At 38.6% G+C, this 22,003-nt stretch overlaps 2 protein-coding genes across 2 annotated transcripts; one reads left to right on the top strand and one right to left on the bottom strand.

The window, feature by feature from the left end:
• Positions 1 to 8,439: 8,439 nt before the first annotated feature.
• On the bottom strand, positions 8,440 to 12,124 carry tmem208 (transmembrane protein 208). The gene is made up of 6 exons (XM_041067139.1): positions 11,923 to 12,124; positions 10,804 to 10,899; positions 10,186 to 10,245; positions 9,941 to 10,077; positions 9,297 to 9,381; positions 8,440 to 9,163 (listed from the first exon to the last, which is right to left on the bottom strand). The coding sequence occupies exons 1-6, from the start codon at positions 11,926 to 11,928 to the stop codon at positions 9,026 to 9,028; spliced, it is 522 nt and encodes a 173-aa protein (XP_040923073.1). The 5' UTR covers positions 11,929 to 12,124; the 3' UTR covers positions 8,440 to 9,025.
• Positions 12,125 to 12,913: 789 nt separating this feature from the next.
• On the top strand, positions 12,914 to 18,264 carry slc39a1 (solute carrier family 39 member 1). The gene is made up of 4 exons (XM_041044435.1): positions 12,914 to 13,163; positions 14,452 to 14,582; positions 14,873 to 15,181; positions 16,335 to 18,264. The coding sequence occupies exons 1-4, from the start codon at positions 13,049 to 13,051 to the stop codon at positions 16,686 to 16,688; spliced, it is 909 nt and encodes a 302-aa protein (XP_040900369.1). The 5' UTR covers positions 12,914 to 13,048; the 3' UTR covers positions 16,689 to 18,264.
• Positions 18,265 to 22,003: the final 3,739 nt, after the last annotated feature.

Here is a 22,003-nt window from a genome sequence, read left to right as displayed (position 1 = left end):
AATTCTGGATTATTTCATTGTATATGTATATAAGTGGAGGTAGAAATATAAAGACTGGTATATCACAAGCTACATGGGTAGATACCACAAGAGGTAATAATATTTTAGGGGGGTTTTGTGTGAACTGACCCTTTAACAGAATCTGCGTCAGTCTATCGGTTGCTGCTGTTGCCAAATAAAAGTGTCCCGATTGTGTGTCTGTTGTTGATAAGGTGTGTGTGTGTGCGTGTGTATTGTGAGAGCGGGAAGACGAGGGTGGTGGTGTATAAAAATTGGTGGGAGAGTAGACAGAGTGTCCGGCACCAAACCACCTCCCAAAATAAACGCCGTCCCTACGTCTCTGTGTCTGTCCAGCGGCAGACCCGCGGGCTCCTACGGCTCCACAGGCAGCAGCAGCAGAGAGGAGTCTGGGGCCAGGCCGCCTGTCACAGGAACAACATGTCATCAGCTTCATCGCTCCCCTAATGGCTCTCCTCTAGACCAGAGACATGACAGACAGTGTGTTACCCCACCAAGGCGGCAGTTAACTTTGCACTAACACACACACACGTGCGTACATAAACATTCATGCACGCACAAACACTCCTGCTGCCCACTCCCAGCCACTTACGGGCCAGCACTGGACAGACTAGGAGGCCCCCTTATGAAAACATGCAGGGGTGCTGGAGATAATGTCTAGCCAGACCTCTGGACTCACGCCAGGCTGCCCTCTTAATCTGAGGTTCATAGGAAACTTAGCATAGAAACAGTGCCAAGGGTTAGTAACATTAGCCAGCTAAAATATTTATCTGCTTGAAGCTGATCCAGACTTAAAGGAATTGTTCAATGTTTTTGGTAAATTAATTATTGAACAGAACAAGGCTAGCTGTTTCAAATTTTGCTAAGCTAACTCCTGGGGAAATCCCTCACAAAGTGAACGAAACATACATGCAAGCATGCACATGCACTACAGAGGCTGTGGCAGGGAGCTGGGGTAGATCAGTGCCTTGCTCGGGGGCACCACAGCCAATGGTCACAGCGGTTGGGGAGGGGGGCATCTCCTTCGCCACCACCCATATCCATTGTGTGTATCCGAGCATGTTTGATGCACAAAACAAAAAAAAAAGTTAGTGTGGGATATATATTTTTGAGGAAGCAAAGTTTGATTAATGTTCACCGTAGACCCAAAATATTCAGTTTGCATGTTCCTTAGTGCCAAACCTTGCTGTAGCATTTTATCTCAGCCTTCAGCAGAATGAACTTTACACATTAAGAGAGCGAGAGAAGTCAAGTAGCTGCCTGATCTGCTCTCTCTCCTTGTTAACAGTTCTCAGTTCAGCACACACCCATCCCTGTCTGCTGGACTTCTGGCTCCAGAGAGAACATAATCAAGCCTCATTCTGCCCTCTCACTCACAGTTCAGCTCTAATGCTATACCATCCCTTTGAAACTGCACTCAGCTACCCTTTCAATGAATTTCCATGCACATTTTTTTTTTTCAAGGGCCACGTATTTATTTTCTTTCTCTCTGTTTGCGGGTCCAACTCTCACGCTCACCACTGGGGCTAGGAAAGCTGCTGGCTGCACTGTAGTTAGCTCATTAATCACTCTTCTCCTCTCCCCCTCCTTTCTGAGAAACAGAGTCACTAATTAATGGAAAGCACTTTATGACAGAACATAAGGGTTTCCTGGAAATTAACCATTAATCTAGGCTTCCATTATATGTCTAATAGCATGAGGTGGGTGGGGATGGATGGGTTTGAAATGGTGGAAAAGGGTGATGGCCGTAACACAATGTCAGAAACAAGAGCTGCATAAAGAAGTGTTTCAAACCTCATTAATGTTAACACGAGCATTAGCCAAGTTAACCAGCTGTCCAGGTTGATGGATGCTGCATCAACAGCTGTATGTTCAAAGAAAAATGTAAGAATATTTACGTGGAATCTTATGATGACCTGTTGTATTTATGTGCACTAAAGCAGACTCACATGTTGAGTATTTTGGGTTTCATTTTTGGCTTTTATTCAGTAGTTATAACTAAAGAGAAACTGGGAGAACATGCGGTACAGGTCCTCGGGAGAACTCACACAGAACATTATAATTACATGCTATGTGTCACAGACAATTTGCCCTTCGTGCCAATTATCATCAGAGGCAGCAGCATCACATGCATCCTATTTCCCCATGCCAACAGAAGATTACATGAGCCCAGGATTTAAAATCTGATGTTGAGCTGAACTCTATTGGTCTAAAACTGAGGTAAACACAAAAATGACCATGCAGGTAGAAATATGTTCTGCAGCACTCCAATAAGATTTGAATCAAGGTCAACTGGACTTGGTTGTAGCTCTTGAGGACATTTCACCTCTCATCCAAGAGGCCTCTTCAGTTATTCTTCCTCTTCTTTCTCTTCTTCAAAACTGAAGAGTTGTCTAAGACCTCTGCAGTACTCTTGCTGATAGCATCTTGTTTCTTTTTGAATCAGCATGCTCACTTTAGTTTTATAAACATGTGCAACATCAAAAAATACTTATGTTTTGTGCTGCAACAGAGTCACAAACGAGATTCATACAAGATTCATATAACATTCTTGACAATCCATATTGTAGCTCTTTGGGCAAGTATCAGAATCATACCAAATCCCTGTCCTGGGATCCTCATAAAACTGGGTCTGGTTTTAGTAAAGGCCAAGGTTGTCTGACCTGATATTTGTGCATTTGTTTATTTTCACAGTATTGTATTTTGTTTAGACTTCCATCTGAGGCAACAGTATCTAAGAAAACGAGGAAGGAAACAGGACGAAAACAAAGGAAGAGGAAGGGAGCTCAGTGTGATGGAGCCTGTCCCTCGCTGGTCCTGGTTCAGCTGGAGTCATGCAGACAGTGGCGCCACTGCCACAATTAATTGTTGTGGTCACTCACGGAAGACCTTTTATTTAATTTAAAAAAAAATGAAAGTACAAATATCCAAGCAAAATAATGAATGGAGCGAGAACTGATGTGGCCTGCTTTAGTTGTTATCACAACTTGGCATCAGTCACTGATCCTCACTGAGGTCAAGGAAGAATACGTGTTTGAAATGTGACAAATGACAGGGTCCGTCAGATCTCTGGATCCTGTGATTAATATAAGCTGCAGGGTAGTCAATGCTTTGTTTGGTGCCTCTTTTTTAAAGCATTTTTTGTGACATTTTATGAATTAATTTGCAAGATTACCGTAGAGACATGACAAGAAGCGACAAAGGTGGACAGTCAGATTCAAATAGGGATGTTGTGTTTCAGGGTTGGCGCCTTAACCCAACATCACCAGTGCTTTTCCCTGTTGTGTGCTTTTTTTTAAGCAAATATTTTGTAATCAAGTTTTTGTTTTTTTCTGTGGCCAAAAGTCCTGTTGTGGGTGGGTCTTCAGACTCTACTGAAGACTACTGGTAAGTATTTCAGGAAAAACAAACAAACAAGAAATTATTTTTCATGATGGGCTTTTCTAAAAGAAATTGCATGTTCAAGGTGTGAGACACAGCAAGTACATGGTTCATTCAAGACATTTGCTACAGTATGAACTATGTAGCATCACAAAACTTCATTTGGAGAAAAACTTGAGACTGTGCATACAAGTTATTACAAACTCAACACACATTCCTCGGTGTACCATGAATTATTTATGATCGATTTAGCTCCAGAGCAAAATGTTCATCATTAACTTGACATTTCTGCGTCCTTGCTGATTTGTTAGTCTGTCCTTGAAGCACCTCAGATGCATGCATCCACAAATGAAGCGTTGCATGCAGATGATGTTTCTCCAAATCAAGAATAACGTGAAGCTAATTTTTGCAGGCTCTGACAGTGAAGTATTTCCTCATGAGATGGCAGCTGCAATGGGTTGCGTTAGCCAACACATTTAAAGGTACAAAACAGGACTTTTATGCCTTCAAGTTCATAACCTTCAAATTGAGGATTTGGCAGCGTACAGTGGGTAACTTAATAGAGGCAACTTAACAAAGCTGAACTCAGATTGAAGAGTTAAACAAACATTGAGATCCTCAGGACATTTCAGTCATGATGCTCATGATTTTCCTAGTTTCAGAGTCTAGGTTGGCACTGTTGCCTGAGCTCTGGATCAACTTCTAAGATTTGTATTTCTAGTAAATAAAATGTAAAATTTGTGTCCATGTACAGTAATCAATAGATGCAATTTTATGACTATTGCATGAACAGCCATGAGATTAGGTTGTTATATGTAGGCTGGGAGGGTGTCCAGGAAACCAGGCTTTGCATGATATTTTTGTTATAATATTCTTGTTGTATCTTTATCTTTGTTTTCATAGCACTATGAAAATATTTGAAAGCATTCCTCACCCATGTCAGAATCTGGAGCCAGTTGAATCAGCTCTTTGTAAGTCCAAACTTACAGTTCTAACATTAAGTGTTTACTAAGAGGAGTTTCATGCTTAACTAAATTAAAACAGGTTGCACTTATTAACTGCCAGGCGTGTCCGTTGTGTGTATAACTAAACCAACTGTCAAACCTAACAATAAGCTTGCCAGAATATGACATTAATATGGAACACAGTCCACGTATTTTACCTGAAACTTTGATCAGCTCTGCTTAATAATGATGTAAATCTTGAAGATTTTGTTCACCATAAACAATCCACTCATTCTAAACTGTGTGAATACAACTAAAAGACACTTATTTCACATATGGGAAGAAGGGTGGAGTAAAGAGGCAACATGAAAATGTAAGTATTCTTGTACACGTTTGGTCTTAGTCTCTTCCCGCACACTCTCTCGTCTGGTCCATAGGTCTGTCTTACCAGTCGAAGCTCAAGCTGCTCCACATAGTTCTCCACCTCGAGGCCTGGAAAACTATTATTGTGTCGAATATGCTGAATATGCAGTTGGCCATCCATCCTTGAACTTCACTGTAATGCAGACAACAGCATAGATGGGGGGGGGGGGGGGGGGGGGGTTATATGCAGACTTCTCATTCATCATTAAATATGTTATTGTCCAATATTTCAAGAGCAGTGCATGATCCAATAAAAAACACTCAAGAGCATTTATGAATGCTTTGAAATATACCGTTACCTTTAAATGAATCTGCTAATGGCTGCGCCGCATTAACTGATGAGACATTTCCTCCATGGTTTCATTGATTTGTCACATCTGTCTTCAGTTTGCAGTTGGTGACAAACAGGAGCAGATGACAGGCTGGCAGTGGACAGAGCGAGATGTTAAACAGAGGTGACAATCTCTGAGGAAGGTGGAGTATTTGCCACCAAGTCTAGTGCTCAAGATGCTTTCAGACACTCACTCACACACACACACACACACACACACACACACACACACACACACACACACACACACACACACACACACACACACACACACACACACACACACACAGCTTCCTTTTAAGGCTATGGTGGGAGCTGTGAAAGCTCCCTGGCTGGTGTCATCTTTAAGCTAAAGGATCATGCTGGAAATAGCGATGCTTATGTGTTAGTAGCAAAAGAAATCATGATGAGACAGAAACCCAGAGTGGCTGGGTCTTGCTTTATTCGTTCTTTTAAAAAAAAAAAAAGAAAGAAAAAAAAGAAATTCTAATGAAAAATTGGTGTCCTGTACTGACACTGGCCACTCCTTCACTAAAACCAAAACTGTACACAGTGCTTGGGTCAGTTTAGTCCAGAGTCAAAACAAGGTCGAAACAGAGTAGAGATGATGAACTTGAAGAGGACTACACCCAGCGTTCTGCCAAACACACTCAGAGGGCTCTGATTCTGTTTACACAGTGGAGGCTGAATGTTCAAGGGAACACACTCTGCATCGCATGTAATTGCTTGTGATTCACTCTCTTTACTTCAAAGACAGGGAGTGCTGCAGTTCAAGGGTCAAAGGCTTGACTGTTGCCCAAATGCCCCCCAATTTCCTGTTTTGTCTGGCACTGTGAGTCTAAAGGGATCTAAAATGTGAAGGCCATGTTCTGTCGGAGCCAATGAGACAAAAGGCTTCATTCCTGTCTGCCTATCATGCTGACTCCTTTCTTTTTTATCTCAGGTTAGATGATTTTTGTTAACTTTTTTATTTTACTCTCACAGTTATAATGGGTTTTACACTGTTCTCTTTTCATAGCATTCAAATTACTCACAAAGCCTGGAAAATGGAACGTAGCTTCAACTCCCTTATTTCATCTTGTCAGGGATGAACCCTTTTTTACTGCCATGATAAACAAGAACCTCACTCTCCCACTCTTTTCTTTTCTCTCTGTCTTAAATCAGCAGCCTAGACAGGGACTCTCACATGCAGCAAGTTATTTTCAGAGACACTTCTCTGAAGCAAGACAATTTCATGTTATGAAGACAAGGTAAAAAGAGTTTGCATATGAAAAAGCTCAGAAAATAAAAGGACAATCACATGTCCATTGTTAGACCGGACAAGTTTTCAGTCTCGGGTGGATGTTTCAAAGCTTTCACTGAGGATTCTGCACATCTTCTGATGGAAAACACAACAGTCAGAAAACACAAAGTACATATGTGAGTTTTGAGGGGGTGGGGTTACGTGCGAGTGAGTGGCCCCACTGCTAAATTACACTGCAACATGGTCCCTCTCAAAGCCCACATCTGGGATTGGCCCTGACAACTGGATGCCGTGCTGCTCTAATTTTGGTTACTTTGTTTATAACCCTATAATAGAGACAGTATAGGACCACAGGGCTGGAATGAAGGAGGGCAGGCGAAGTAAAAGCAGTCATTTTGAAAAAGCTTGTGAGGATGTTGATGTTTTAGGAAAAGTATAAAGCTAGGTACAAAAGAGCTGGTTAAATTCCTGTATGTATTATATTAAGGCAAACTTTGTAGTCGCCTTGCTGTTTTGTTCCCTTTTAACAGGATTCACACCATCGCAGAGATTCCCCTTCAAACCTGAAGACTGCAGGTTGTAGCTTGTTGAGTTGGGTAAGCATGGATGGAACAATAATGAGAAATCTGTAATTACATTGGGAGCAGATCTGGGCTTTGCCAGCCCACTCAGTCTCTTTGGAGTCTGAGCATGAACATAATCACTGAATACACTTTGTCAACACTTGGATAGACTGTATAAAGTCACTTAGCAGACTTGATAATAAACAACATTTTTGCCTGAGGACAAGGCTCAACTCACCGGATGGAAACAGAAACGTTAAATGTAGCTGTGCACCATGTGGTTGACATTTCTTCAGTATTTGGGGATTAAACTGTCATCTGTCCACTGATTTGTCAGCTGCAATCTTAAATCTCTAATCTCAAATATGTGCGCAGTTTCAAGAGTCATTGGAAAGAGGCAGGTGATGATGTCTGAAATGCAGCAGCCACTCACTTTCAAGTCATGTTCTCCTTAATTAATTAGTTTGACATAATCCATCCACATTTCACAATGTATTTAAAATTGTGCTGCTTGCTGTCCTCTAAAGCCTAAAGATTCCCCGTCATTCAGGAGGCTGCAGTGCTCTCATCTGTATGGTAACTGGGACTTAGGTGCACATTCAAATATTGACAGGAAACCCAAACATATTCTTTTGAAAGAATCAGATTAATGATAACTTTCTGTCTGATTGGACTGTTACTCGGACAAAAAAAAGGACATTACAGCCCTTTTTTCACATATTTTCTGACATCTCACAAACTAAAACAAGAAATGGATTAATCAGTAATCAGCAATCAAAATTAAAGTCAGGTGTAGCCCTAAAGTGGAATAAAGTAACATACAGCTTTACACCACTAAAAGCTCTGAGCATAATATCCTGAGATTACAGTTAATCCTGCCTGCTTTTCATACATTTCTTGCAGAAGTAATGACAGGGAAACCGGATGTCAGGAAGGTTCTTTAATTCCCTTCCAACAAATGCATAAACCACTTCAAATGTCTGTTGACAAAACTATTTGTTTCTATTTGGACGTGTGGCCCACTTGAATACTGCCAAACCAAAAAGATGTTTTTTTGAATAATTAGTTACACATGAATAGAGATGTTAGAAAAATAAAAACAGATGGAATGTCAAAGGTAAAAATGATCACCAAAGATTTAGAAAGCAAAAAAATTAATTCAGATTGATATACTGAGCAACAAATTAACTATGGACTATGAAATGGAACTACTGATAACTCCATTGTGAACCATCAAGGCCATTATTTTGGCAAACATTCCAACTTTTGACTGAGAAGGCTAAAATGTCCATCACATTATAACCCCTAACAGCACATTAGACAACCTTTCAGCTGGACTCAGCCATTTTACAAAACGATTGTTTCTTATGCTCAAATATATTTAATAAGGCACCAAAAGCAAATTTTAGCTTCCCAAGAAAACTGAAAATAATTGCTCAGTACTTTAAGTCATGACTGAAGGCAAGAAAAACAGAAGACACAGAGAGCCTGAAAACTGAAAAAAAAAAAAAAAAAAAACTCTTCTGGAAACAGATATTATGATAAACTCCACACACTGGAGGAAGATTTTTATTGCAAAACTGTTCCCATTTTCCTGTTAAAACTTGATTTATAACCATTTGATTTTATGAGACTTAATAGCTCACAAACAAAATCTCTCTATAATGACAGGTCACTGATAAATTGTGTTACATCAGGGACTTTTTGAAAATTAAAATAAAACAAAAATAAAAGACGTTCCATGAAAAAAGTGGCAGAGCAGATTTAGTTAGTACTCATTTTCGCCATTGGACGGTGGTATTTGGGGTGAAAAGGAAATCTGCAGGGGGCAGTGTGACAGGATTGTGCAACAACAAAGCTCTTAAATCTCTGCATGAGGAAAAATGATATTTGGACCGTGACATTATCTAAATAGGGAACATTTCATTTCATAATTTAGGGGGAAAATGAATTACAGGAGAAAGCAGGAAGAAAATAAACATGGAAAACAAGATTCCACAGTATCAGATTTGGATTGAGTTTAATTCAATAACAAAATTTCTTCCTGAATAACTTATGAGTTCCTCACTATCTGTATATTAGATTCTGTGTATAAAAATACTGCTTCATCTGCGCTGCAGCATCAGAATCTCTTCATCTGTCTGCGCTCTTGTCTTCTCTGCTTCTTCTCATTCACTTCTTCTGGTGCTGATGGGCTTTCTGCCATAAACCAGGGGCCCAAAAAGTTCACCCACAGAAGGTGGAGGGCTCGGGCCGGGGCCTAACACACACACACACACAAGATCAAAATTATTAGACATGAGGAGAGCAAAAAACTGAAAAGGAATCAGGCAGAAAAATAGGAGCTGTCTCACAGGACGTGGACACAGAACATTGTCCACAAAATCTCTTACCAGCAGCCAAAGATACCAGAAATAAGAGGAGATTGTGCTGAGCACTTGTACTATGGCTGTGAGCAGGATGACATCCTTCAGGTGCCTAAAACCAGAACACACAGACAAATTATCACTGATGCACACAGAGAAACTTTGTGCTCTTCATCAAGGGTAAAGGTTTAGTTTCATTCAAATCAAGCGAGTTCAGGGGTTCTTCAACCAGACAAAAAAAATGATGTTACTGCTATTTATTTATATGCTTTTATATTAACCAATAATGTTCTAATTACAATGGAATTTGTGCCTTCTGTAAATCCAGCAGAACAGCAAAACTTCTATGTTATTCATGCACAAACCAAATACCAAATTATCAGGCAACATTTGAAGGCGACCTCATCAATACGTCTACTGTATGCAAACTGAAAATGCATTTTTCTTTCCCAGGCAAACCACCTTAAAAAATGGACAGTAAGCATTTTCAGCATCTAGAAACATCCTGATACTTGATGCTATTTTTGAAGTTTCCTCACACTTTAGTGTAAGTATTTCAAAAAGTATGTCAAATTTTCCCACATAATTATGTTGTTGACATAGTGTATGTACATGATAAATTCCTCATGCTAATAAATTTGAATGCCATTTGCATTTTGGGGATTACTTACTCTGCCATTCCCTGCTCCATGTTTAAGTCTATTCCTCCATCCAGGAGACTTCCATCCTCAGCAAACACTGGCTTGGCCATTGCAGACATGGAGCGGTAACTCCCAAAATACACTGCTAGTGCAAACACAAGCAGCAGCTACAGGAGGCATACAAGGTTTAGGGCCAGGATGAGAGCAGTGTTACAAGAAATGACATAAGATTTGTGGATATGAAGATTTTAATTCTCTTAATCAAATACACTCACCCATGTCCAAAATGTGGACGAACTGTAGAAAACCAAAAAATTAACGGCAGCATATATCGCCTGTGGAGATGAGCAGGATATTTGAAATGGGGTCCTCAACCATTTCATTTATTTTTTAACATTTCAGACTAAAAATTCCTTGATTAGTCAAGAAAATACTCAGCATATTAACCAATATGAAAATAATTGTTAGTTGCATCCCTACATTATAATCTGTCAAAGATGTTTCTATATGATTGACACAAAAGTATCGATGTGTTTAATATCTCAGGTAAAAGTAGACCATTGCAGGCGTTGATGCAAACAAATGAAAAGGGCTGAATTATGGTCATTTTGGACTCACAGGAGTTTTGCATCAAAAATGATGAAATACTTAGATTTTTCAGGCACTTAATTCACTGTAACGGCAAAGGACAGATTCACGACTGACTTCAAAGTGAAACAACAAAGGCAACCTGGCTGCATGGATCATCTGCAGCTGGAACAAGTATAGACTGAAGAGCTGACAAACATTGACAAAGCAATGAACAAGCCTTGATCCAGAGCACTGCAGTGTCCATCTCTCTGACATTTAGACATTTAACTGAAACAACACAAAAACAACACTGAGGTTCTTACATTAGCTCCTAGGATGACTCTTGTGTAGAACTTCAGAGTCGCCTCGTTCTCCTCATAGATCTGCTTCTTTCCCTTTGTGCCAACTTTCCCTTTGGGCTGTTGGAAAACACAGAGAGGAGTTTCAGAGATATCAGGCTGTTTTTCAGCCATATCAGCCAATCAGTGCAGGCTATGCTTTTCAGACAGGCCCTTTTTATGGTATTTGGCCAGACCTCCTGCTTTCTGAAGGCAGTAAATGTAATTTAATATCTAACATTCATCTTTTAGGGTTTCTCCTTAGTCGTAATAACTAGGAACTAACTTAATCTGCAAACCTGAAAATTTGTGAATTTTATGTGTCCACGAATCCTAAGTTTTATTAATATAAGATTTACAGCTGATCAGAAATAAAACCTAAAAATAACTGTTCATTCACATGAACTTGGAAATCAAATCAAATCAAATCAATCTAATTAAGTTATTAAGAGACCAGGCTCATGGATAGGACTTTGATGGTTTCTGAAGGGTGAACCTATTTAAAATGAAGACCTTTTTAACACTACAGAATAACATTTAAAACCTGGAAAAGTACATTAATTTGTTTACATTTCTATCCCATTTGTCATGTTTTTCTTTGTACATTCCAGTTGTATATGACAACAATTCCTAGTGATATAATGAATCAATTAGTGTTACCTTGGTGCAGTCAGGTAGCATAAATTTAATGGAGGAATAAAGCAATTAAAAAACACCAATTTAATTTAAGCTTTTCCTAAATTCGACAGTGGGCTTCAGGATAAATATTCAAGTCCTTTGTAAGTAAAATTTAAGACTTTTAAATACCTTCTAAAGCCTTAAAAAGTCTTACGTTTTATTTACAAAGGTAATGTGATCAAACCTGCTTTTGGTTATTATGTGCACCCTTATGACTTATTGTATCTGTGACTCAGCTTTGTGAAATATTCTGTGTGGAGAGGAAGGGCTATATTTTCAGCTCCACAGACCAATGTCCAGCTCTTCCTGCAGCCCGTGGTGCGGTGGTTTCACCTGAGGTAAACAGGTGAAGTGAGTGTACAGGTGAATGAATCGGGTGTTGTTGCCTGTGTCGCTGCTGCAGCTGCATGTGTCTGGTTCTCTCACCGCCATTCGATTTCCGAGCCGGTGCTGCTGATCTCTCTGCCGCTGCGTCTTCTTTCACATCGACCTCAGTCTGACCCACAGCCGCTGCTCTCCGTTATTGTGATTACTGCGTCAAAAAGAAAAAAACTAAGGAATGAGTCTGCTTGTGCTTAAATTTCTTGTAACACATCAGCATTTGGGGATTTCTGAGAGGGTTAATATTTCCGGCGCATGAAAGTGTCGTCATCAACTCGTGCTCGTCTTCGTGTAGTGGGGAAAGCGGTTCGTGAACTTTTGTAATAGGGTGCCATCTGCTGGTCAGTTTTTGACTTTAACTGTAGTTCACTATTGATTTTTTTTTTTTTTTTTTTGTTTATTGGGTTTTTGGGTTTTGTTTTTTTTTTACGTATTTGTATTTTAGTTAATTATATTTTTTACTTTTTAAAATGTTTATTTGCACGATTTAACTATGGGATGTTGTTGATAAGATAATTGGTACACAAAAATAATTTGTTACACAAGATATGACACCATAAACAAGAATTACACCAAGCATATAGTAAAAATAAATTAGTACAGCAACAAGGAAACTAGATTCATGAAAGTATGGACTTAATATCAGGTTAGTTATATTGTTAGTTGTCAAAATTGTTGCCAGTTGATTTAATTTTCTGTCCACTGATTTATTAAATAATCATTTTCAGCTCTAGAGTACCGGTTAGTACAGGGAAATAGTTACACCTTCATGTATAGCAGGGGTAAGTAGGGCCCCAAGAACAAATCTTTGCCCTTGAACTCTTCTCATCACATCAAAAAAGCCTTTTTATATGTGACAAGTAAATGGCAGTATTCCCTTTTACATGCATGTTTATGTTTTGTTATTACAATTATTACAAGTAGGCTAGTAAGGAGATGCCATGTGGAGCTGTTTTGTTGCTGTTTGTTGTTATTCGCTGTGACGCTATTTTTCACCCTTCTCGGCCACCGTAGCGAAGGCAGGACCACTTTCCGAATAACAACATGATTGTGTTCGCTGGTCTCAGTGATAATCTTATGTTTGAGTACGTTAGCAAGCTTCATAGTTAATCTAATGATACCCCAGTTAGGAAGCATATCTCAGTCTTGAACTGACAGTTTATGCTACGAAATGGATTACCTGCTCCAGGTGAAAATAGGCGCTCTGGTCGGTTTATTGCTCTTAACTCTTCTTTTTGGATTTATCCCTGCTCGGGTCAAATGGTTCAGACACACAAACGGGACAGGTTGGTAAACGTTAAAATAACATATACAACTTATATAAGCAAGTGTTAACGTTAGTATTGGTGTACATGAAGACAGCTTGTGTCACTGTTTTAGTAATCTCTCAAAGAAGAGGGGTCGTTAAAATTGTTTTCAATCTCAGATAAACAACGTGGATCGTGACGAACAGTTTAAGCATTTTATTTTGTTTGGATTTCTTGTTGTTGTATTACACCGATGCCAAACTAACAAAGGAAAGTCACTCATTAATTTGGCAGTTTTCATTCCTATTGTACGATGTGTTACCTTTTGTAGATAAACAAGGCAACCTTAAATTGACAGAAGTTTAAATGAAGTTTGGGTGAAATACCCTCGCGTTAGAGTGTCTACTTCTGCTGGGTCTTAGTGGTTTCACCGGCTGTCTGTCTGACTGGATCACATGTTTTAAGTGTAGATAACTGTGTGGAGGCAACAAACATCCGCTGATTTTATCAATTGTGGCTTAGAAACTAGTACCGATGTGGTAACAGTTGCTGAGGTTACTGGTAAAAATGGTTAATAATAGGGCGGGTTCAGTCATTGATCATACGCCAACCAACGTTATAAAAAAAAAAAAAATTGACTCTTCCGGAAATGTTCTAATGTTATATTTTCTGATGGCATTTTCAAATGGTAAACGATGGTCTGACAGCATTTAATAAATCTTGCATCATTACATTGTTACAGTCATTTATGTCAACCTAAAAATGTAATGTGTAAGTCCTTTACTACCATTAATAAACCTTCCTCTCAACCCTGCACTGGAGTCACCTGATAGGGATGAAGCCTGAAGCCCAAAGCCTTTTCAACATATAGTCACATGCTGTCAGCAAAATAGAAGTGAAAGCATCACTTCCCCCCATTACATGTGTGTGCATGTTTGTGCTGTGCTGAGTCATTTTGATTTCCCATGATGTGTCACATGATATCCCAACGATTATTTTAATTTTGGCAGGAGGAACAGGTGATGGTTTTATCTGGAGTGTCGTGCCAGACATGAACTATCAATCCTTCATTTATAGGCTAATTAAATAATAATGGCTTTTGTTTCACCGGTTGATGATCAGAAGTTCCCCCTTAATTCACACAGAGATTCATAATTCACTAACAGATTTTGCACAAAATCAGAAGAACAGCTAACTGTGGCAAAAATGAGAAAATGTGCTTTATTTACTCTAGTTATTTTTTTCTTTTTTTTTTTCTGTAGTAATTTTTCCATTGTGGGTAAGCTCATGTTGAAATGTAAGAAATGTTTCATCTTTCCATTCACAGAAACCCACCGCACAGTTCTGAGCCTGATCAGCTGTTTTGCCGGTGGGGTTTTCCTGGCTGCATGTCTGCTCGACATCATTCCAGATTATCTGTCAGACATAAGCACTGAGATGGATGCTCGCAAAGTGGAGGTACGACCAAGTATGGACTGATTGGGACAAAATCCTTACATGTTATATACACACGTGGGTCTAATAATTGATTTTACTGGAAATCTATTTGTCAGTATTCTTTTATTAAGCATCTAGTCTATAAAATGTCAAATCCAAAACCTGAAAATGTTCAGTTCATAATGATATAAAACAGAAAAAGCCTTTATCGAAATACTGTTCTGGAGTCTGTTTAAATCTCTGTTCACTAATTCTTGACTTTACCAGACTTAAGCTGCAAACTGTTTAAACTCCTTATGGGTCTGAAACAGACCAGCTTTCCTCTTCCAGAGTTCATCATGGCTGCCGGCTTCTTTATGGTCCTCATACTGGAGAAGATTGTCCTGAACTGCCGGGAGATGGGAGGGGCTCAGGAGGAGAGGGCACCCCTTATAACGGACAACACAAATGGGCACGGGCACGTCCATGGAACAAGCCCGGATCTGGAGAGCAGCGGCCACCACGTCCATGTTGACTTTCAGGCTCACTCCCCTTTTCGATCCTTCATGCTCTTCCTCTCACTTTCGCTCCATTCGGTTTTTGAAGGTCTTGCTATCGGCCTTCAGAACACTGATTCAAAGGTAAGAAGAAAGAATGTACTTCACCTGATATTAAAGTTTGTTCAAAGTTCCAGAGTGTATCATTTGTTGTTTTATCCACTTTCTTTTTTCCCCACACTTAAAAAAATGAAATAGATAACCAAAATCATGACACCACGTCTACTAGCTGAAGTAACTCAAATGAAGCACAAAACATTCATGATTTTAACAAAGTTGATTACTTTGTGAGTGCAGAAAAAAAACTGTTTCCATTAAAGAAAACCACAAGCTCAGTAATTCTTACTTATCCATTTTCACTAGGTTTCATCCACATCCATAAAAACATCTAAAGCTTCAGTCCTCTCTGTCCTACTGTCATAACAGACATGTCATTTCATGCTAAAACATTTAGTCTTAAGGAAGTGCTGTTCAAATGAAGTTGGAATCATGTTCACAGCAGTCTCACATATCTAGTGTAGGTTTTAGTTTATAGCTTCAAGACGCTTTGACAGCAAAGGAATGTGACTATCACGCGAATCAAATCTGTTTCTACCAGTCACAAGACAGCCTAAGCAGTCTCAGAATACAATCAGTTTTCCCTCAGGACTTTTCCTCATATACATGTGTGTTGTGTGTGTGTTCAGCTGGAAAGCTACTTTGCTATTCAGGATGCCAATGAGGAGTAATATATGTTAGAACAAAGGAAAGAAGGATGAAATAGATATAAAATAATAAAGCAGACATTGTTCAGGTAAAACAAGTACATTCTGAAAACTGGGACTTAAAAACTTATTTCATTTCATTTCATCCTGTGGATCAAATGCAGGATAAACATGCATTTAGTTGACCTGAGTCTACTGTATGAAAAAGAGTCAGCTTACAGAGTAAATTAACACCTGCTGAAAATCTTGTTTTTGAATTTCTCACCCTGCTACAGTAATGCAGGAGTGTGCTCAGGATGTGGTCAGTACATAGAGTAAGGTGTATCAAACACTGAACATCTGACCACACGGGATCTGTTTGGTGTTAATTAAATTGACAGTATCGGCCGGTTTGTTCATGTTAAATGATAAAATGGAGGAAGTTGCCCATATGCTGCAATAGGCTCCCTTCTGAATTTGGACAATGCTATAGCTATTGCTAAAAACTATTGTAAGACACAGAAATTATCATAAAACCTCTTTGTTTTCTCCAGGTATTAGAGATCTGCATTGCTATACTTGTCCACAAGAGCATCATAGTGTTCAGCCTGTCTGTGAAGCTGGTCCAGAGCGCAGTTCGTCCATTATGGGTGACCGCTTACATTGCAGTGTTCGCCATGATGTCACCTTTAGGCATCGCCATCGGCATCAGTATAATGGAGGCTAAGCTAGAAGCCGGAGCACTAATCCAGGCTGTCCTGGAGGGGCTCGCTGCAGGGACGTTTGTTTACATCACCTTCCTGGAGATCCTGCCACATGAGCTCAACTCCCACGGGAAGCAGCTTCTCAAGGTCCTCTTCATCCTGCTGGGCTTCACCATCATGGCAGCGCTGACGTTTTTGGGCTGAGCCCTGTCAAGATGTGGCCTGGACAGTTTGTGCTAACCACTGCAGCTCCCACAAGTTTGTGGGTGACCTTTATACAGAAAGACAAATTGTCTTTTTTAGAAAAGAAGAAATAGGTTTACTGATGCACTGTTCAATCCAATCCAACTCTGTTTTTATTGTCAAAGGGAGCATGACAACAGTTGTTGTTGTTTTATTGCTGACAATATACTTTTAAAACATTTCATAAAGAAGGAGTCCAGCACATTTGTGTGTATACATATACAGTATATATAATTTCTTTTTAAGGAGATTTTATGTAAAGAGGAACCATTTACTGCAATGTTACGTTTGTTGCACAGGGGAAAGAAGTGGCATATCACTTCATTTATCACTGGCCATGTTTTGAAACATGTTTTGGACCTGCAAACAAGACAACCGTCTCTGACCTTTGGAAACCCCTGGAAACAAAGGGCCATGTATGTGTACGACACCTTGTGATTAATTCAGTCATGTCATGTGTATCTGCACCTCCAGATATTTAATGTTTACATTTTATTTGAAACACATTTAAAATGGTATGACAGCTTCCTGTTTACAAAAAAAAGCGCAGTTTGTGCCTTCACTTATGGTACGTTCTTTACTACAGGCTCAGATGGACAGTTGGTCTTTGTAAATTGTTATTAATTATGTTTATGCTGACCCAGGTTTATTTAGTAAATGCTGACATTTTCGTGCAATGCTTTTAGCTGTAGTCTAGTAAACTAATGCAAATGAAAACTGACTTCCAGAAGCCTTTAGAAGGTGCATGCAAAAGAAAAAAGAGTAACAATTATGAGAAAATGTGTGGAATCTCTTTTTATTTATTTAATTTTTTTGCACCTTTCTAATAAAGAATCAGCAATTATCTCCACAAATGAGCTAGGCTAAAATGTAATTGGGTTTTAACAACCCACTATTGGAACTGATCACTATTATTTACATTATGCTGACCTTTGTCCCAGTTTAGTTCACTCTAACTAGACCGGACTGTTTGTCCATTGTAAATACAGACAACATGCTGCTTTATTCAAACACCTTCTTTAAGTAAAAGGTATCAGTTGTATTTGTATTTGTGAAATCAAACCTTGCAGGACAACACTGCATGGTGCATTGGGTACATTAATTCAATGTATTTTAAACTACAGTGTGGGCTGAGAGCCAAAACTGTATTTTTCATGGACCACATGTCAAAAATTCTAAAGTCCACAAAAAGCAGTGCGTAAATGGATGTATGTCATTCTAGTTGTAAACTGTCTCTGTCACAGGTCCTGTTTTAGTCTGGCATGTGATGGTCAGATTGTTTCCTCAGCAGGAAGTTGGAATGTGTTGGTTTTGTTGTCATGAAAACTTGTACATGTCAGCGGTTTTATTACTTACAACACATTTTGTGCAGATGTGCACATTATCAGCAATTTATTTTTCATTGAAGACCATCTGACCAAAGCTGATGTAACAACTTAACCAAAAAAAAGGAACAGTAAAGCTGTCACTGCAGCTATCAAACTGTGCATTATAATGTGTAGAAGTCCTTTGTAAAGTCCAAAACCATTAACTGTCATTTTGCAAGTAGACTTATTATTTTGTGCCTTATGATCTTTCATTGCATGAGAGAAGCAACTTTGTTGCCCGTTGTGTAAACTTAAGAGGAATTTTCTGCCTACTTGTTCATTCTGTGCAGAGGTTTCAGAGCCTGTAATGAATATTAGACAGATTTATAGAATCAAAATAATAAATAAAATACACTTAAATGCTGAATGTTGACATACTTGAAATATTACTTCAGTTTACCCAAGTTACTCTTTCATTTAAATGTTAAAAGTCTGTTCAAGTATGTTACGAAAATGACTTTCATTCACTTAATTAAAATTAAATGTCTCAAAATAGCACAGCCAACTGCGCTGAAGTGTAGTCAAGTATCTGTTATGTATAAATTATACGATAAGCGTATAATGTTAGTGTTTCTGAAATAGCACACTATGGATAAATTAAGCATGAATGGAAATATACTAAAACTAAGTTCATTTTTCAAGATATTGTTTACAAAGGTACTGTGTGAGCACTGCAGATAACATCAGATCCTCCTTTGTTAAAACATATTAGTGCCTGTCATGACAGAAATTACTTTGTTGTCTGCTGTGTAAATTTGATGAGAGCAAAGATAAAAGAGGAATTTTCTGCCAACTTGTTCATTCTGTGCAGACGTTTCAGAGCCTGTAATCAATTTCAGGTCAATTTACAGAATAAAAATAAATATATTTTAATATTTTATTTTAAACTCACTGCTTTTAAATTGGTGTCTAAAACTTATTAGCTAATAGAATTTGAATAGACATATGGTACATGTTACAAAAATGACTTTAAATATATTCCATCAAATCCCCAGAAACCAGGCAAATAAGGCAACATTCAGAAACGATTAATACTGGAGGAAGAGAAAGTATGTTAACTGTTACTTAAGGTTTCCTTATTTGCCAAGGAACATTAAGTAACCATTTGGGTAAGGAAGCAGCAGATTACTGGTGCCACTAGGTGGGAGTGTTGATCCTCTGATTGATAGCCTCCCCCAGTAAGGGCAGTATTTTACAAAGGCAAGATTGGAGGTCTGGAAAATGAGTTTTTAGAATACACCTAAAGGATACATGTTAAGGATCACTAATACACCATTTCAGGAGGTTTGTAAACTGGCCCTCTGACCATCTCGATTAATTACCCTTCATCACAGTAGACATTTTGATGCATCACTGTATAAAAAAAAAAAAAAAAACACAGGTGTAAAGAATAAAATTAAGGATTGCTGAAAAACCATTTAGCTGCTTCCGTTTCAGTATCCTGGTATTGCGCATGCTGGCTCACTTTCACACTTTCATGGCGTACTGGGCCACCTGAAGAAAACTGAAAATGTCTGCTGTGAAAAACACAATTGTCTTTTAAAATATTCCTGTGATTTTTTTAAGGGTTCTGGTCGTCCCAAACGTCTTCTGTTTAAGGATTATGGAGGCCACTGTGCTCTTAGGAATCTTAAGTGCAGCAGAAATTTTTTTTGAACCTTGGCCAGATCTGTGCCTTGCCACAATTCTGTCTCTGAGCTCTTCAGGCAGTTCCTTTGACCTCATGATTCTCATTTGCTCTAACATGCACTGTGAGCTGTAAGGTCCTATATAGACAGGTGTGTGGCCTTCCTAATCAAGTCCAATCACTATAATCAAACACAGCTGGACTCCATTGAAGGTGTAGAACCATCTCAAGGATGATCAGAAGAAATGGACAGCACCCGAGTTAAATATATGAGGGTCACAGCAAAGGGTCTGAATACTTATGGCCGTGTGATATTTCAGTTTTTCTTTTTTGATAAGAAAAAAAAAATGGAATTTTTTAATAATAAACACATTATTTATTTTTTTTATCTGCTGTCCCTTGTAGTGGACATTGGGTCTTGCTTGATACATAATGTAATGATGTAATGTTATACTGAAACATTTTTGTATGGATTTCCTTTAAAAATTATGTTCATTTCATGAACATTAAAGTAGATAAAAACACTTACATGAACTATACATAGTTGAACACTTGAATTTTGAACTATTTTCATGGATATCATTTTAAATGAAGGAGTCGTGTTATTTTTTTATGTAACAAAATTAATTAAAAGTATTCAGCATACATCCACACAGCATGGGTCTGACTGATAATGTGGAGGAAATTATACTGTATGCATGGGTGTTCAAGAAGGCCTATTTGTTGGCTTGCAGGGTGACATAACTGGCAGGAATTCCTTCACATCAAAGAACTTAACTGGATACCAGAGACAAAAACACTTGTATAGCCATGTCTAATGTGCTACATGAAGGCATTGTTAACCCCTGGTTGTGTCTGCAAAGGGAATAGGAGGTTATTCATGAACATCCACTAATGAGACTTGCTGGTAAAGGAACAATGGCAGAGTACAGTAAGTCTGCCAGTTCTGGATGACAGAGGCCTCAGTGTGTGGAGTAGGAAGACCCAGCGGAGCATCGAGCTTTAGTGTGGGATGGACGCTTCCTCTGTTCACCCACAGCTCATTAACCTCTTCTATCAGCTTTGCAACAGCACTCTTTCACTGTGCCCCGAGCCTGCATTAGGTTTGCTTTTTAATGCATGCCTCAATCTTGGACTGCACAATGTCACGAGGGTAGAGGAAAATATGCAAGCCATGGTGGATCATTTAAAACTTTTGAATTGCACAAACAATTGTCAGCTGATTAATGCACAATTCTGTTCAGTTATTTTTCTATAATCGCACAAAGAAAGCTCTGGAAAACTCTACACTTGAACCTCTAAGAACAGGAAGTTGTTTACTTTTTTGTTTTTTCTACAGATTAAACAAATGAGATATAACATATTAATTAGTGACTGAGATGATGGAAGCAGAAGTGAAATTAAATATATTTTTAAAAATGTGAATAAACAGGAGCTTGTGGCACTATGAGGTTGCATTTAGGCAGACTGTTTCTTTGAACTGAACACTAAGGTCAGCTTTAACTTTAGCAGGTGTAATGTTTACCTGATGATGGCACACGATGAAAGTTCAAGGGACTACCAAAGTGTTTACAATTCATCCTGAGGTGAACATGAAGGTCTGCACCTTCACGTTCAAGCTAAAACGAAATGTGATTTTATTTTTAGTTATTATATTTAATTACTGGCACTAAACGAGAGGCAAGTTGTTTGATGCTGAGCGATCATGGATAAGAAATCCATAATCTGGGACCCAAAACAAGTGGTTCCCTCTGAAGAGGATTTTAAAGAATGTGAAGGGAGGAATGTGTAATATGGAGCTGAGGTCTCCTTCACAGGTGGTCGTCTCTCTCATATGACATTTCCACAGGCAAATCCCACCTTTCATGTCACATGTGCTGGGTTGAAAAAAAGCATAACTGTAGCCGTGGCAGGCGTCACACTGGAGAAAAAAAAAATCTGCGAATTATTCAATTTCATACAATATGTGATGCTTAATAGGTAAATACCTAACACCCTGAGGGTGGATGCTGAAAGAAAAACATAAAAATAATGTAAAAAACATAATTAAGTACGTGTCCCCTCGTTACACAACAACACTGGACTAAACACATGAACAAAATAGTTTCAGTTTTGTTAAAATGTTTTCTGATTTGTTAGTCGATTTTGAACTGGCAATGTGTTTTTTAAAATCTTTTTATACTTTCTTTTTCCATTTCTGTCAATTTACCTTATCTAAATTTGTTGTATATATGCAGAAATATCACTGCATTTTATTTTTTGCTCTTGTGTTTTTTGTTTTT

The sequence above is a fragment of the Toxotes jaculatrix genome, chromosome 1, assembly GCF_017976425.1.
Source record: "Toxotes jaculatrix isolate fToxJac2 chromosome 1, fToxJac2.pri, whole genome shotgun sequence".
NCBI classification, from domain to species: Eukaryota; Metazoa; Chordata; class Actinopteri; family Toxotidae; genus Toxotes; species Toxotes jaculatrix.
This window is presented reverse-complemented; position numbering and strand designations above follow the sequence as displayed.